This window comes from Solanum verrucosum, unplaced genomic scaffold (genome assembly GCF_900185275.1).
Source record: "Solanum verrucosum unplaced genomic scaffold, falcon-dt-bn FXZP01000196.1, whole genome shotgun sequence".
NCBI classification, from domain to species: Eukaryota; Viridiplantae; Streptophyta; class Magnoliopsida; order Solanales; family Solanaceae; genus Solanum; species Solanum verrucosum.
The window spans coordinates 460,366-477,844 of record NW_026020420.1 but is presented as its reverse complement, the minus strand read 5'-3'; the positions used below and the strand labels follow the sequence as shown (position 1 = coordinate 477,844).

The following is a 17,479-nucleotide window of genomic DNA, read 5'->3' as shown; positions in this document are numbered from 1 at the left end:
ACCAATATTGAGTTGTAATGATATGTGATTAAATATCTCAAATTTTAAGTCTTAAACATATAAAATTTATGATTAGAATACCCCTATAAAATAAGCCCTTCAATGTCTAAAAAATAATAGAAATTACTCAAATTAGGATGAATGAAAAATTAACCATTTAAAAGTTAGGATGAATGACTAACAGAGTGGATGAATGATATTATTCAATTTTAATTAGAGGTTTCGAATTTTAGGAATATGATATTTTCTATTAGAAGCGAGGCCTTCAGAAATAAATTTAGTAATGTCTAAATTTAAATTTAATCGAGCTTGGTGTGTGTCTTAGATACAGAACGAAAAGTAAAGAAATAAAAAAAAGATGAATGATTTTTTTCCACCGGTATTCAATAACTATATCGGAGTTCCACTAAATTCAAATTCACTCCGAAAATCTCATATATGGGTAAAATTCCCTAACTCACTCAATACGAGGGGATTCGAACCCGAAATATAATAAGGATGAATGGTTTCATATTCCCGCTCTCCTACAGTTCTTTTTTCATTTCAAATTTTCTCATCTCATTCCCAGAACCTCTTGTTCTTCCTTCTGCTTAAGCTTTTGCGAATTCACAAATCAAACCAATCTAGGAAGTTTACACTTTACACCATTATTTTCTGTAGAAATTCTTCAAATCTTTGACCCCATTTCTCTAAAATGGCTCCACCTTTCATATTTCCCCCAAATTTATACTCTCTGGAAGAAGAAGAGTCCGATAGCAACCGTCTCTCAGTTCAAAATCCCACTTCACTGAGCAACCTCCGTCCTTCTGAATTGGAAGAATTCGTCAAAGGTTAGTTCTTTTCCAATCTTGGGTTTCAGCTTAAAGGTCAATTTTCCTTAATTTTTAATTTTTTTCGAACTTACCTACTGGGTGCTCTTCAATTTTTCACAATGGGTTCTCATTCTTTTTCGATTTAGACAACTGGGTTCTCTAAAATTTTTAATTTAAACAGGCGTTTCCTTTGACCTATCGGACAAAGAGCTATTCTGTGTGGAGGAGCATGATGTGTTTGACCGTGTGTATTCACTGGTGAAGGAGTTTGCTTGCCTTACTCCTGGTTGTAAGCTCAATTTGGTGGAGTCTCTTAGGTCCAATCTCAGTGTTCTGCTCCCCACTGTGGATTCCCTCTTGAGGGTATCTCAGCAGAAGGATGGAAATGCTGATGATGAGAAGAATGACAGTGAGGAGGATGAGTGTTCGCTTGCTGATAGAGTTGCATCATATCGAAATGCTTTCAAAATATACACTTTCTTCCTCATTCACATTGTGCTCATTGAGGAGTCTAAATCTAGTTCTAACAACAGCACAAAAGTAAACTCCTTTCTTTATCTGATAGTATGTGTGTGTGATGCATATAGTATATTCACAAGGAGTACAATTTTATGAAATGCTTATAATGAATTTACTGTTTTTAGTCAATTCAACTGCATGTATGAATGTGTATTCTTGCTGGTTAGGGGATATTGTAATCCTGCATGTAGAGTTGATACTAAAAATGACTAAAGGTTGTTACTCCGTCCGTTTCAATTTGTTTGTCTTAGTTTGACTTGACACCGAGTTTAAGAAAGTAAAGAATACTTTTGAATTTTGTAGTCTTAAAGATGTATAATGTACCAAAATGCTCTTTAATCTTGTGGACTCAAACATGCAACACATGATGTTGAAATCAAAGAATTGCCAAATTAGGAAAAAGTCATTCTTTTCGAAACAGCGTAAAAAGGAAGGTAATAGAAACAAATTGAAACAAAGGGAGTACTAAAATGATCTTGGGCAGAGTTTCAAGGGATTCTAGAGAATTTGAGTTTAATTGATTCTGTGATGGCCTTGTGTGTATTTATTTCCTTTATAGCTCTTCTTGAAATTATATCTTCCTTTTGTATCATACTGAAATTTCGAGGGCAATTGAGAGAATGTTTGGTTGGCTTTAGGTGGTCGCTAGTAGTCGAAAGAAGCAACTTGTTAGTGCATGGAATTGGGAGCCACAAAGGGCAAGGATACTGAATTCAGTTGCAAATTCATTAGAGATCAACCTCTCGTTGCTCTTTGGATCATCAGACCCTGATGAAAATTACTTGTCCTTCATTGTGAAGTAAGGTTTTTTCTTTTTCGTTGAACTGTTTATCTTTTAGTGGATCAGAATACTAACTCAATTTGATTATGTGGTTTGCTGTAGAAATGCTTTTTCGGTGTTTGAGAATGCAGTAGTCTTAAAAGATTCAGAGACAAAAGATGCGTTGACTCGCATAATCGGGACATGTGCTACCAAATACCACTATGCTGCACAATCATGTGCTTCAATTTTGCACCTGGTTCACAAATTAGATTTTGCAGTTTCCCATTTGGCTGATGCAGTTGCTTGGGCTGAGAAGAAGTATGCCGATGGTAGCATGGCTTCTTCTCTTATCAGAGAGATAGGAAGGACAGCCCCGAAAGATTATGTGAAGGATACAGTAGGGGCTGAAAATGTTGGGCGCTTTCTTGTAGAGCTCGCTGATAGAATGCCTAAGTTGATCTCAGTTAATATTGGCTTATTAATCCCACATTTTGGAGGTGAATCTTATAAGATGAGAAATGCTCTTGTTGGGGTGTTGGGTAAGTTGGTCATGAAGGCTTTCGATGATAGTGAAGGTGAAGTGAGTTCTAAATCGATTCGTCTCCGAACCAAGCAGGCCATGTTGGAAATCTTATTGGAACGTTGTAGGGATGTGTCAGCCTATACAAGGAGCCGAGTGCTTCAGGTCTGGGCTGAATTATGTGAAGAACATTCAGTTTCAATTGGCATGTGGAATGAGGTTGCAGAAGTAGCGGCTGGGAGGTTAGAGGATAAGAGTGCAATTGTCAGAAAATCTGCACTGAATTTACTTATTATGATGTTGCAGCACAATCCCTTTGGACCCCAGCTTCGAGCAGCATCTTTTGAAGCAACCTTAGAACAATACAAGAAAAAGTTAGATGACCTAGGACCAAAGTCTCAGCCAACAAGTGTTTTGGATGGATTGTCTTCCTGTGATGAAATTAGCAATGAAGATGGAGAGGTCCTCAATGTGGGTGAAGAGATGAACAAGGAACAGGATGACAGTCTGACAGACAGCTGCTTGCCTCATGAGGAAGATATGATAGGCCAGACAGATGATTCTGTGCCAGATTTTGGCAATTTGGAGCAAACAAGGACCTTGGTTGCATCGCTGGAGGCAGGCTTGAGATTCTCCAATTGTGTGTCCGCCACAATGCCAACCCTTGTCCAATTAATGGCTTCATCTTCTGCCACAGATGTGGAGAACACAATTCTTCTACTGATGAGATGCAGACAGTTCCAAATAGATGGTTCAGAAGCCTGCCTCCGGAAAATGTTGCCACTGGTAATGTTAACTTTGTATAATCGGAGCAACAACTGATTTCAATATGTTTTATTGAAGAGGACTTATTAAACATTTTGACCTAATAAAGCACAACTGCAGGTATTTTCACAAGACAAAGCAATTTATGAAGCTGTTGAGAATGCTTTCATTACAATATATGTAAGGAAGAACCCAGAGGAAACTGCTAAGAATCTCTTGAATCTTGCTATCGATACAAATATTGGAGATCTTGCTTCACTGGAGTTCCTGATTGGAGCCTTAATGTCCAAGGGAGACTTAACGAGCAGCACAGTATGTAATTTATAAACTCATTCCAATCGTTTTTCTTTTGAATTGCTAAATAAGAAATCTAGTGAGGCGTGTCTCAAGAAGTTATAAATTTTGTTTTTGAAGCATGGTATAATGGTCACATTTATTTTTTCGAGGAGCTCATGGTGGAGAGAACATGTCATAATTTAATTTACTTAATTATATTTAGGAAATGAATATCAGATGTTTATTTTGGTACTGGGTGATGTGTGCTGATTTAGTAGCTTTAGAGATTGTTGTTAAGCATGAGCTAGAAAGAGATGGGTTAAGTGTTACAATGTGCATTTTATTTGGAACACTTTAGCGTGGCTGAAATCTACCTCCACAAGGTAGGTCTGTGTACACTCTACCCTCCCCAACCACACTTAGTGGGATTTTACTAGGTATGTTGTTGTAGCGTGGCTAAAGATAATCATTATATCAGATAAAAAGTGTAATTTATCCTTCAATCCAGATTGGACCTATAAGTGGTTATTTCAATCATTTAAACCAGCATCATTGCTGATTTGCTAGAATGGTTATGTCTTTTGTGGTAATGTGGAACAATTTGACTGTCTTATCAAATTCAGGATTTGAGAAGAAGCAATCGTCTTTCATATAGTATGAAACTTGATATTAATAAAGAGCTTGGGTTACTTAACAACTTATCAAAGACTTGACGAGGATTAAAGGTTTTGTAAATTTTTTGTGTTAGAAAAAATTGCAACCTGACAAAATTGGCTAATTGACTCATCCTTTTCCATTCATAAGAGGTGTTTTTAATGTCTTTTTTTAAAAAAGAAGAAGAAAAGAATGGTGCTAACAACTTAATATCTCTGGCATGAATGGAAAGTGACTACTCTGTTGACTTCAATAAGCTATATTGCCTTTGCTTAACTCACTTTGACTTAATGTCAACTAACCCATTGTCATAGCAAATAGATAAGCTTTACTTATCTGATGCCTAACTCATCTGTCTTTTTTTCCTAAAGCTCAAGGGAAAACTTCAATAGTGACTCTTTTAATATTGCAGTTGTCAGCATTATGGGATTTCTTCTGTTTCAATATTGCTGGAACAAGTGCAGAGCAAAGTCGTGGTGCTTTATCTATTTTATGCATGGCAGCAAAAACATCAAATTCTGTTCTCAGCTCTCACTTACAAGACATCATTGACATAGGCTTCGGGCGTTGGGCAAAAGTGGAACCTTTACTTGCTAGGACAGCATGCCTTGCTCTTCAGAGGCTGTCTGAAGAGGACAAGAAAAAATTGTTAACCACTAATGGAAATCGGGTTTTCAGTATCTTAGAAAGCTTAATTATTGGATTTTGGCTTCCTGAGCATATATGGTATGCTGCTGCAGATAGAGCAATAGCTACCATATATACTATCCATCCGTATCCCGACAAAATGGCTGCTGATCTGGTGAAGAAAGCTCTTAGTTCTGTATTTGATTGCAGTGGAGGGGATGAGCTCCAAAATGGTAGCTCCAACATGCTAACCACAGTTCAAGTGACAAAACTCAGCAGGCTTCTTTTTGTTGTTAGCCATGTAGCTTTGAATCAATTGGTTTACATTGAGTCTTGGGTCCGCAAGATTCAGAAAGATAAAGCAAAGAGAGAGAAAATGATTACGGAAGATAAGGGTGATTCCACAGATAATACTGGTCCACAGAAGGTGAGAAGGCTCTTGAGGCACATTGATATTTTGATGAAGACTGCACCCATTTTGAACTTTAAACACTTTATAACATCTGGTCTTCTTTTTTGCAGGACAATGGTATCAATGCAGAACTAGGCCTAGCAGCTTCTGAAGATGCATTCCTCGATACACTATCTGAAAGAGCAGAGAAAGAAATTGTATCTGGATGTTCCTCTGAAAGAAATTTGATTGGCCATTGCACACCTTTTCTTTCTAAACTCTGTAGGAATTACAGTTTGATGCAGAAGGTGATTGTTATGCCTACAGTGTCTATGTTGTTGTGCTTTCAAACACCGGAACTATACTGACCTCTTTTGTTTTTTGCTCCTTGTTTAACTCACATGAATCTCCATAATCAGATGGACCAGTATGAATTTGAAAGGCAGTTTCACTGACTCTGAATGATGCACCTTTTGTTCAGATTAAGTTAATAAATTTTTTGGTCGCTTTGGAGTTCAAATGTGAAATGTTTGTTTCGTGTTCTATTGATATGTTACTTGGATGCTTTGGCTTTAGACTTTTGTCATCGAAGAAAATAGAACCTCCAAAACTTTATTAGTATACCTAAGGACAGTTTACTTCATTGTTGAATCAGTGGTCTCAATCCAACATCATTTAATGGATACTGACATGTCTTCTGTATCTCTTCCAGTACCCTGAACTACAAGCATCTGGAATGCTTGCATTATGCCGATTTATGATAATTGATGCCGACTTCTGGTTAGGCTTTTTCTCAATTCCTCTTTTCTTGTTTTATTACATAAGATTTTTGTAAAAAGTTCTAAACATGTGTCTATGTTACTTCCTAGTGATGCAAATCTCCAGCTTCTTTTCACTGTTGTGGAGAATGCACCATCTGAAACAGTTCGATCAAATTGCACTGTTGCTCTTGGAGATCTGGCAGTTCGTTTTCCTAATCTGTTAGAGCCATGGACAGAGCATATGTATGCACGATTAAGAGATCCATCAGTTTCTGTGCGAAAGAATGCTGTATTGGTTCTTTCTCATCTGATACTGAATGACATGATGAAGGTTTGGCTGGATTATCAATCATTTATACTTAGCTTTCATGTGGTAGAATTTTTGTCATCTTGACTTGTGTGTACCATTATTAGGTGAAAGGTTATATCAATGAAATGGCCATCTGTTTGGAAGATGAAGATGAAAGAATTTCAAGTCTTGCCAAACTTTTCTTTCATGAATTGTCAAAGAAAGGTAGTATGTCTACCCTACTTTTCTTTCATCAATTGCTAATAAAGAAGTTCATCTATCTAGTCTCTTTCTACTATTGAGCTTCTTTCATCTGTTGCGTGCTTCTGTGTACACACATCACATAATACTGATATTTTTCCTTTACACTTAATGTTTACAGGGAACAATCCAGTTTATAACCTACTTCCAGATATCCTTGGCAAGTTATCTAGCCAGAACTTGAAGGAAGAATCATTCTGCAACATCATGCAATTTTTAATTACTTCAATTAAGAAGGTACTATGAATTTGACATGCTTTTTTGGGCTTTCTATAGGATTGACTGAAATGTTTATATGTATTTTTAGGACAAGCAAATGGAAGCTCTTGTCGAGAAGCTTTGCAATAGATTCTGTGGAGTTACTGGTATGGAATTTGAAAATAGTTTTCATGTGTTGTAGAATTTGTGTACTCTGATCTAACTATAAATTGTCAACTGTTGATCAATAATTCAGAAGAAGAGAGAAAATGTATCGGGTACTTGTAGTTTTCATTTTGCTTACACTGCTAATTTAAAAAGTTAATCGGAATTAGTCTATTTCTTCCCTGGTTTTGGTCCTGATTACATATACTTGCCTAAGACTATATGTGAAAACATGGATGTCTCTTTCTTCTTCTTTTTTTTAAACTGTAAACTGTTCATTGAGATTTTCCATAACTTTCTGAGAGGTTTTCACATTTTTGTGGATAAATCATGATGCCACCTTGCTCCACTGCTATTGCTTTAGATTTTACAATATTTTTTCTTGATAATCCCTGCTTACTCTACATTTCAAAGATACGGAGGTTGTCTACTTTGAGTTGTGTTTCTGCGACCGTTAAAGAGGCTGATATACTTATTTGAGATTGATTGAGGAGTTGCCAGTCTTTCGGTATTTGGCACCAAGGCTTTATGGATGCTTCATCAGATACTTGATTTTGTACTCAGCTTTCTGTCTGTTATGTCAGGCATGTTTACCATATTTTTAGGAGTATCTTGCGAAAATAAAAAAGAAAATTATAATTAGGAGACCTTTAAATGAAGAGACTGTAGTGGATAGATTAGTTCTGATTGCTATTTGAATTATCACCGGATAAACTTCTGCATGTTATAACATCCTTTTTTATGCAGATGTTAGGTTATGTGAATACATCTCCTATTGCCTTTCTCAGCTATCGTACACTGATAAGAGCATGAGAAAGTTGATAGAGTTGTTTAAGACTTATGAACATGCCTTATCTGAAGACTCTGTGATGGATAATTTTAGAACTATTATCAACAAGGTAAGATTTGTTTTGGCATCACAAGGCTTGGACTAGTTTTCGGCAGTTATTGGGAATTCATTTCACCATGTTAAAGCTTTATCTGTCTATTTGAATGTCTTCATTTAGGGAAAGAAGTTTGCTAAACCTGAACTCAAATCATGCATTGAGGAGTTTGAAGAAAAGTTGAATAAGTTCCACATTGAGAGGAAGGAACAAGAACTTACCACAAAAAATGCTCAAAGCCATCAACAGAAAGTGGAGAGCTTGGAGAGCATCACGGTGACTGAAAAAGAAGAAGAGGAAATTGATGAATCTGAAATTACTGAAGGTAGATCTCTCCAAGTTTATTGACTGTTCAATAAGTTATTACTATTTCATGTTTTATTTACAAGGTTCTCATTTTGAACATTTTTATGGTGGAGGGCACCTGAGCTACATGCTTGTCTCTTTTTTTCTTTTCTTTTTTTGTTGGTAAATAAATAACTTTTATTGATTACCAGAACTGCAAAAAATACAATGCTAAACAGGATCAGACCCCTGTTTCTCACAACCGCTATAGCCTAAAGCAGCACCATCGTAGGGACTAAAGCAGAGTGGTGCTAAAGGAAAACATTGAGCTAAGCTTATATCTAACAATCAAGAAAACATGGTAAGAAAGACAACTATATGCCTGCCTCAAGGCATATGGTTTATTTGCCTTCTTTGAAGCTAGAGCCCATAACAGCTTAAGTATTACGGCCTTGTTCCAGCCACTTAAATGCATAACATTCAGCTCCCCTGCACTCCTAGGTTGACATACCTTTTCCCAAGAAACCAAGGCTCTTTTGGAGGTACCAGTGGATCCTGTCCACAAGTAGGTTCTGCACACTTGCTCAATTAGTTTCATTATCTTATTAGGGAGAATGAGCATTTGTGCCCAATATGTCTGCATACTAAATACCACAGATTTAATTTAATTGTAATCTCCCAGCATAAGTAAATAACTTGGATGTCCAGCATTTCACTCTTCCTGTAATTCTATCCACCACAGGCATACATTGGCTAATTCTGAGTTTTTTTTTATGACAAAGGAATGCCCAAATACTTAAAGGGTAGACTACCTTCATTATAGCCCAATTGACTTAAAATCTCTTGTTTAATACTTGGTTGTGCCCCTGAAAAGCACACAGCTTTTATCACAATTTGCTTGCAAACTAGAAGCATTTGAAAATTTGGCAAAAGCTTGCTGAATCAGTCGTATTGATCTCACCTCAGCTTTACAGAACATTAACAAGTCATCTACAAAACATATGTGGGAGATGCTAAGTTTTTTTACATCTCGGATGGAAGTGAAAGCATTTATCTCTTGCTTGTCTCTTTAATTTATACAGGTCATCTATGTTTTTGTTCCACCAATTTTTTTTTAAAACAATGTAGATGAGGTAGTAGCTGTTAACAAGACATTACGTGGTAGTACCTTATATAAATAGTTGATCATTCGCTACAACTTTCTTTTTTTAAATCCATAAAAATTATTTGATGGGGCTTTTCAGAATTTGGTACATTTAAGATGTAGATACTGATTAAAAAAGCTCTGAAATCATTTGGTAAGAGAGCTGGAGATATATAAAGAGGCTAGTGGCGAAATGGATTGATAAAACTTACAAAGTCAATGTGCAAACTGTATAGGCAAAATAAGTGTAGCCAACATGGTGCAGGATTGTTGTATCTGTTCCGTTTCTTATGATCTATAATGGGAAGGGACGGGAACAGTGCCTCATTTGGTTATCTTGAATCTTCTGTAACTTCATTTTCTTAATCATGTAACAGATTCTGAAGTCACTGATCCATCAATGGAAGCGCAAACAGAATGTTCACCTTCAGAATCAGGATGTGCTGAGTCAGAAGCAAACTCTCATGCTTCAAGTGAGGTGGCTGATTCAGCAATTGATGAAAATGAAGTTCAATCCCCTATAAGTCGCACCAGAGGTTCCTTAACGCCCTATATCCTTTGCAACTTGTTTCTCTAACGGGTTGAACAAACACTAACACTTCTACATTTGCAGGTGCCACTAAATCCAGAGCTAAGAGCAGCAGTAGAAGTGATCAAAATCTTGATACTTCCAATTCCACAAGAAGATTAACCAGGTCCAGGCGAAGGTCCTAAACCACCCTCGTAGAATTAACGTTTCCTTGCATTCTCAATTTAGTCGCGGCAGTTGACTTGCCTGTAAACTGCATTGTAAGCTAATTTTTTTTTTATGGTCACTGTTTCTCTGAGCCTAAGTATGTTGTGGATCATTTTCTTGTAAAAATGAAACATTCAGTTATTGGCTGATTTCCAGTACCCTCTGAGGCAATTATATGGTTCATAAGGGATTCAATTCTCCATATTTTAATAACTTCTTTTGTTCCACAATTGCTTTTGGTCTTTCTACTAAGTTATTTTTGTTCGTGAATCCAACTTGTTTGATATTGAGGTGTAAGAGTTATTGTTTTACTTCTCTATCCAAGTCTTTTAAAAGAAAATGCAAGTCTGGCAATGGTCTACATATTGTGCTCTATGCCAGGAATCACAATCAAGCTGATTACTGGGTTAATAGCTACTACAAGAAGGCCTTTGCTTGCCTCCCGATTACAAAGATCGCGTCATTCTTTGCCTAAGCTTTGGCAAGCAGAGTTACCTAATACACTGTGTTGGTAGGAGGTAACATGCATTTGCGGAACAATCAAAGTGTGTGCAAGTTGATTTGGACACCACCATTATTTTATTTTGTTAAAAAGACGGATATCTATGATCTTGACCATGTTTGACTAAAATGTTTCTTTATCATAATTTTTTTTTGATCATAAGTAAATGGAAAATAGTAGAGAACTATAATTTGTTCAAAATCAGGTCAATTACCTAGTACAATTATTTAGGTTTGGCCGTAGAAGGAATTTTACAATTTTAATATATATATTACTATATAAGAAGAGGGAATAAGTGTTCACCACAAGTTAACATGTGTTCCAATAAGAAGAGGGAATAACCAATATATTTATAAAAAGAAATGACATATAAAATAAAATGGAGAGAGTATTGGTTTTTCAAAATGGAAAAGGACAAAACACATATAAAATTAAAAGACATATAAAAAAAAGTTGGTTTAACTCTCAAACATAAAAAGTAACATATGTTATTAAAAACTTTAATAAAAAGTACTATAATTTACAATAAATAATAACTTAAAATATCTACAAGACAACAAAAAAAAGACTAATTTTTGTACTGGTTCTGTCACATAAATTAGGATTGGGATGATTTTAAAATTTTAATTTTGGTTATACATTATAAAATAGCCGAAAAATTGAATGATATAATTTTTTTTAAAATAATCGAATGAATCGTCCTATCAATAACCCTAATGTTACTTCTACTCTGTTTATTTTTACTTAAATTTAGAAAGATATGCTTCATTTCTACCCTCAATCTTATCGCTACATTTATTTGCTATTTAAAATTGAAATTAAAAAGACAAATGACAAATAAGTTTCTATATTAGCTCCCTTATGAACAAAATTTATTATAACAATCTTTACTAATTTTATAACCATACATAAACTATACTCCCTCCGTCCCATATTAGATGGACACTTCCAACTTTACACGGTGATTAAGAAATCATTAATACATTGGAAGACTTCACCATTTTGCCCTTTGTTTATATCAATGCACATTGAAATGAGTTACTCCCTCCGTCCCTTTTTAGTTGTCCACTTTAGAAATGACACACAGATTAAGGCAACAATGATTAGCACAGTGAAGTTACAATTTTACCCTTATGACAACTTTTCACTTCAAAATTACAACCACTTCTTTGAATTCAAGTGAAATAAATTGGAGGGAAATAACATACACTTTTACAATTTTCAAGAAGTGTAAATAAGGGTATAATAGGAAAAAATTTGTTGTCCTTTCTTGATTTGTCAAAATGGACAACTAAAAAAGGAAATATGGACAACTAAATAGGGACGGAGGGAGTACAAAAAATACACATACAATATAGGAATGGTCATATTAATTGTAGGGGTAAAATGGAAAAGAATTAATTAATTCTATCCTAATTTAATAAGTGCTCAAATAATATGAAAAAAATATTTTTAGTAAGATTCTCATCTAATATGGGACGGAGAGAGTAACAATTTAACTTTATTAATGTTGGGCCCGGGTAGCGCCCGGGCTTTCTTTACTAGTATATATATATATCGAAATAGAATGAGAAATTAAAAAAGTTCTGTATCATTTTTATTTTCTTTTTAAATATTTCTTGAATTTTTTAAAACTTCAATCTTACAATTATTTTACATTTTTGAAATGGATAAGGGACCACAACAATTTTTTTTTTTTTTTAAAAATGAAGAAGTTGTGGTCCCTTCTATATGGTTCAGTGTCCCGTTCGATACAATTATATTTTTAATTGAATTGATAATTTAGATATTAAACTGTTATTCACATTTCAGAGCGAAAAGAATAGTGGTAAAGTAATTCTATTTTTATTTTATTTTATTTTTTAACCAAATCATATCTTAGAAAATTTTATTCAATATTTAACACTAGTATATATATATATATATATATATATATATATATATATATATATTTTAAATCACTAATTTGATTGTATTCTTCTTAATTGTATATACTTGTACTACTATTTGTACTACAAGTAGAACTCTTATAATATAATTGTAAGACTACACTCCATTTGTTCTAGTTTATATTAAACTATTTCCTTATTAGTTTGGTTATATAATAACAATAGGATTGAACAACAATAATTAAAAAAAAAAACCACTATAATCTCACAGATAAAATTTGAAGAGGATAAAGAGGTTGTTTTCGATAAAACTCAGGTCAAAGAGAGTGAAAATCATCTTTTAAAAAAAGAAAAAGTCTTCATGCTTAATTAAATTAAATAAATTTCAAGGTAAATATCAAAAATAAAGTTTTTTTAATTAATTAATATAGTACATAATTTACACCAAGAGTATATATATACCACTTTTTTTTCCAGCACTTATTGAAGAAGACGACAATTTTTAATAGGGAAAAAGGACAAATATATCCCTGAACTATCGTAAATGGTATGCAGATACTTTTGGGACATTGATGCCTCTGTCATCCAAAAACTAGAGCATGTATGAGCCACTTTCATAACAAATGATATATCAAATCTAAATGGTAAAATTAAAGGGTATGTACGACTCTTTTCCCTTAAAAGAATATAAATGAGATTAAGAATAATCAAATGTTGTAAAATGTGTAATTCAATGCCATCATTATTTAAAAAATTAAATACGAAATAGGGCCCCTTATTTAGTTGGCAAATGTTTTTTTGGAGACAGTTGGCCTTTAGAGGAGGAAAGTAATCAATCATTGAAGGGATATCACTGTTTACCATTCAAATTAAACTTTGAGTTGTTTGTTTGCTGCTACTGCTTTTCAGGTTCTTTCTTATTTGCTCGTTGTGTTAATTTTTTTTTTTTTTTTTATGTATCTCATCATGACAATGGGAAATTAGTGGTAATCGAACTCTCGCTGACAAGTGAAAGTTTAAGTACTCAACCAACTGATCTTGTTTGGACATGATTTGAAGTTGAAGTTTTATTTGGACATGTAATTTGGATTTCTTAAGTTGTATTTTTTGTCGTAAACATGAAAATCCTCCCTTCATTTTTTGTTGCAGATAGTCAGTCATGGCACCAGCATCTTTCCGTACTAAATATGCTTCAAAATTGGAACAGTTATATAGTAAGTTAAAATCTGAAGGTAAGAAAAGGATCATCCTCACTGGGAAAGACGTCGAAATCGAGGACTTAACATGGATTGCAAAAAAGTCAAGTGGTCGTGCTATTGTAGAAGGAATATTTGATTTCACAATATTGTGGGAACTGTCCTTTCCAAATGGTGATATTGATGAAAGACTAGCTTGTAACTTGTCATGTTTATCTCCTCTCGATGAGTGGGAGCTTGAAAATAACAAGAAGGAAAAAGAGACGAGGATGGAAAAGTTATTGGAGGATCAGATGATAAAAATACTTGAAAGCAAGAAGGTTGTCTTGATATTTGTTGATGGAGCAGGTGAAATGGATGAGCTGAGCATGAATATGGTATCTCGTCGCATAAAAGGATTAAAAGCTAATCATGTACAAGAGATTCTTGTTACCACAGCACATGACAATGCTGAAAACCAAGGTCTTGAGGAGGGAGTTATCATCAAAGTGGAACATAATAAGGACCAAATCAATGGCAATGTGTCACTTTCTTCATGTTGTGAACTTATTGTAAAGACAATCTATACAACTCCAGGTATGTAATATACTTCAATTTAGACTATCAACTGATATGTTATAATCACAAATTAGTACTTACTTTAGACATATTAATAACACAGGGTTACAGTCTAAGTTGCTGCTGGAAAGCATCTTAATTGACTTATGTTGCCGCGAAAACAAGTTCCCTTTTAAGAGTGGAAGGGCACATTACAGTGAGTTGATCACTTATTGGATACTGGAAGGCTTTCTTGGTCCTTTCAATTGTTTTGAGAATGCTTATGAAAAGGGACACCGTGTTCTTATGGCGCTTGCTCATCATGGCTTCATTGAAAAGCTAGCTGCAGGGTATGTTAGGAAAAATAGGAAACCGTTGTTTTTGAGTGCTTGTGATCGTTGTAGAATGGAGGAGACTGTCCGTCTAGGTCTGGCGAATGTTTTTGAAGGTGATCTTGGACGAATCGCACAAGCAGATGGGATCATAAGAACACTTGGTAAGGTTGAAAAAGAGAAAAAAGCATCAACATTGTTGATTGATAGGAACTTTCTCAATAGGGAAGTCTTAGTTGATCTCTTTCAAACCATGGAGGAGATAGAAGCTCTTGCAATCTTCAACCCAACATCCAAACCCGAGCCATTATCCTTGGAGATGCAGAATCTTAGGCTTCTTGTTCTTAGAGGTTGTAATTTTTTAGGGGGCATTGAGAATCTCTTGGAACTAAGACCAACTAAAGCTGACAACATTTCATTCCAGAAACTTACTGTTCTTGAAATATCTGGTCCTAGCCCTTCCTTAACAATCCCCGACAATCTTTTTAAACATATGCCTCATATTCAAAGTCTTAATTTATCATCTCTTCAAGTTTCTTCACTTCCCTCATCCCTTTGTCATCTCACTGAACTAGTTTGGCTCATTCTGAGAGACTGCTCCAGCCTAAAGGAAATAGGAAGTTTAAAAAGCATGACAAGACTTCAGGTTCTCGATCTTTCTGGTTCTACATCTCTAGAGAAGTTCCTTGACAAGAGCTTTGCAATAAATAAGGAGCTTCGAATGCTTAATCTTTCAAACACCAAAATAAAATTGTTACCTGTGATCAAAGACTTGAGCAATCTCACTTATCTCTTGTTACGTGATTGTAAATCACTAAGAAGGTTACGCATGATTGGTTCACTAAGCAGCCTGCAAATTCTTGACTTGTCAGGTGCCACAAATTTTGTTGAATTTCATGATCAATCCCTAGAACAACTTGGTGATCTCGAAGAAATAAATGTTTCACAAACTCAAATTGAGAAGCTTCCTTCAGAAATCTGCAAAATACGCCGTCTTTCTTTGAGAGGGTGCTCCAAGTTCAATGAATTTCCACACCTTAAAAGCCCTGATGCCCTTCAATTTCTTGACCTTTCAGCCACAAACCTCATTAGTGTGCCATCCATTTCCAGTCTTAGTAATCTTAGAGAGCTGTTTCTTTCATGCTGCTGCTCCTTGGTGAAATTGGGAGACTTAAGTTCATTAAAAGATTTGCTGGTGCTTGATCTTTCAGGTTGTAAGGCTCTAACTAGATTGGCGGATAACTCATTTGAAAACATGCATTGCCTTCAAAATCTGAACCTCTCTGAGACAAGCATTGAGTATCTGCCATCCCTGTCACGTTTGAGTAACCTCCGTCGCCTTTTTCTACAGAAGTGCACTAAATTGGAAAGATTTCCATCACTTGAATCCCTAACAAACCTGGAGGAGCTAAATCTTGCTGGTCTCAAGTGCCTAGGAGAAGTTGATTTCTTGAAGAATATGGTGAATCTTCACCTTCTTGATATTTCTGAAACTGGGGTAACACATTTGCCATCCTTATCGAACCTCAAAAAGCTTAAGCATCTTTCTCTAAGAGGTTGTCAGCAGCTTCCGAATCTGGAAGGAGTCACAACACTTGAAGTTCTGGATATTTCTGGATCTCGCATTGTAGACTTGCCCTCCTTCGAGGATTTTCACAATCTTCGTCGCCTTATCCTCAGAGATTGCCCAAACATAAAAGAGTTCAAGGATCTGGAGATATCTGAAGTCTTGAAGGCGCCGATTGAGAAACTTCCTTATAGTATCTCAAAGTTGACTTGTTTGAATCACCTTGAGCTACCAAAGATGAAAGATGGAAACAGAATATGCCACCCAGAGGAGCTTCTTCACTGTCCCTGGAGGATCTCCAGCTGGCCACTTGACGTAGTTCCCAGCAGTCGTATGCTTGGAATATTTGTGGATAACTTTCAAGTTCTTCAACTCTTGAACAATCCAGCTATTGGCAAAAGCTTCCATTTCACAGTTCATCCCATTGAGGAAAAGACTGATATTGGAGGTAAGTATTTCTACCAAAATGAACTCTTTCATAGAGATACTTTCTTCCGAACCATAAAACTTTGTCAGTGCAAGGAGGAGGGGAGAGAGTGCCAGTGCAGGAAGCTAGAGCGATCTCTGGAGATCCGTGGGTTCAGTGATTACCCCCGTGGTCTTGAGCATTTAGCATCTCAAGCTGAATTTTTATTCTTGATTGATAACCAATTCATCAAAAGCTTATCTAGTTTGGGTGCTGAAAGCATAAGAAAGACAAAATTCTGCTGGATAGAGGGATGCAGTGAAATGGAAAGCATTCTTAGTGTGGCCGATAATAATCAGGGAAGTTCAAAGGAGATTGTTGAGGTTAGTACTGAAGTTGAGCATGGGTTGGAGATTTTAAGGGTATCTCATGCTGTTTGTTTGAAAAGCATATGTAGTGGCAGCAACCTGCAAGGCCATGAATTAAGATTTCTCAAATGTCTGTATCTGGAACATTGCTCGGAACTCGCAAATTGTTCTCCATCTTATTGTCTAGACAACCTACAAATTCTTCAAATCAAATTCTGCGACAAGTTCAGGATTCTGTTTGAAGATGAGCAATCGCAACCTTCGTTGCAAAAATTGCACATGTTATGTTTGTGGGCACTACCAAATTTGGAGAGCATTGCATGTAAAGCGGAATCATTGCAGACCTTGATTATAGGAGAATGTCCAAAGCTTGAAAGTGTTAATTTGTCAACCTTACATTCAGTAAAACTTGAGATCCTTCAAATCTCTTCGTGCGATAACTTGAGGGAAATTGTTGCTGCTTCTTACTTGCCACTGCCAGAAAAATTGATCATTAGAGGATGCCCAAGTTGCAGTTTGTAACACTGATCTGTAGCGAGTTCTCTACCTGAAATATCACCAACTATTTATCAAAACATGCCTAGAAATTAATGAGACAGCTGCCATGTGGACGAAACTTTATAGGCAGATTA

At 35.5% G+C, this 17,479-nt stretch overlaps 2 protein-coding genes across 2 annotated transcripts; both read left to right on the top strand.

Annotated features, from left to right (window-relative positions):
• The first annotated feature begins 638 nt into the window (after positions 1-638).
• On the top strand, positions 639-10,182 carry LOC125806792 (condensin-1 complex subunit CAP-D2). The gene is made up of 16 exons (XM_049486543.1): positions 639-830; positions 994-1,352; positions 1,970-2,130; positions 2,215-3,400; positions 3,500-3,691; positions 4,722-5,363; positions 5,459-5,635; positions 6,040-6,107; positions 6,197-6,419; positions 6,503-6,602; positions 6,760-6,875; positions 6,946-7,003; positions 7,749-7,900; positions 8,009-8,210; positions 9,692-9,850; positions 9,928-10,182. The coding sequence occupies exons 1-16, from the start codon at positions 695-697 to the stop codon at positions 10,026-10,028; spliced, it is 4,032 nt and encodes a 1,343-aa protein (XP_049342500.1). The 5' UTR covers positions 639-694; the 3' UTR covers positions 10,029-10,182.
• Positions 10,183-13,600: 3,418 nt separating this feature from the next.
• Positions 13,601-17,369, top strand: LOC125806899 (putative disease resistance protein At4g19050). Its single transcript, XM_049486656.1, has 2 exons — positions 13,601-14,213; positions 14,299-17,369. The coding sequence occupies exons 1-2, from the start codon at positions 13,601-13,603 to the stop codon at positions 17,367-17,369; spliced, it is 3,684 nt and encodes a 1,227-aa protein (XP_049342613.1).
• The last annotated feature ends 110 nt before the right edge of the window (positions 17,370-17,479 follow it).

Excerpts from the sequence above, each read along its gene's own strand:
- LOC125806792 (XM_049486543.1), top strand. The coding sequence starts at position 695 with ATGGCTCCACCTTTCATATTTCCCCCAAATTTATACTCTCTGGAAGAA. Across the intron at positions 3,401-3,499 it reads TCCGGAAAATGTTGCCACTG|GTATTTTCACAAGACAAAGC; the intron begins GTAATGTTAACT and ends GCACAACTGCAG. Across the intron at positions 6,876-6,945 it reads TAATTACTTCAATTAAGAAG|GACAAGCAAATGGAAGCTCT; the intron begins GTACTATGAATT and ends ATGTATTTTTAG.
- LOC125806899 (XM_049486656.1), top strand. The coding sequence starts at position 13,601 with ATGGCACCAGCATCTTTCCGTACTAAATATGCTTCAAAATTGGAACAG. Across the intron at positions 14,214-14,298 it reads GACAATCTATACAACTCCAG|GGTTACAGTCTAAGTTGCTG; the intron begins GTATGTAATATA and ends TTAATAACACAG.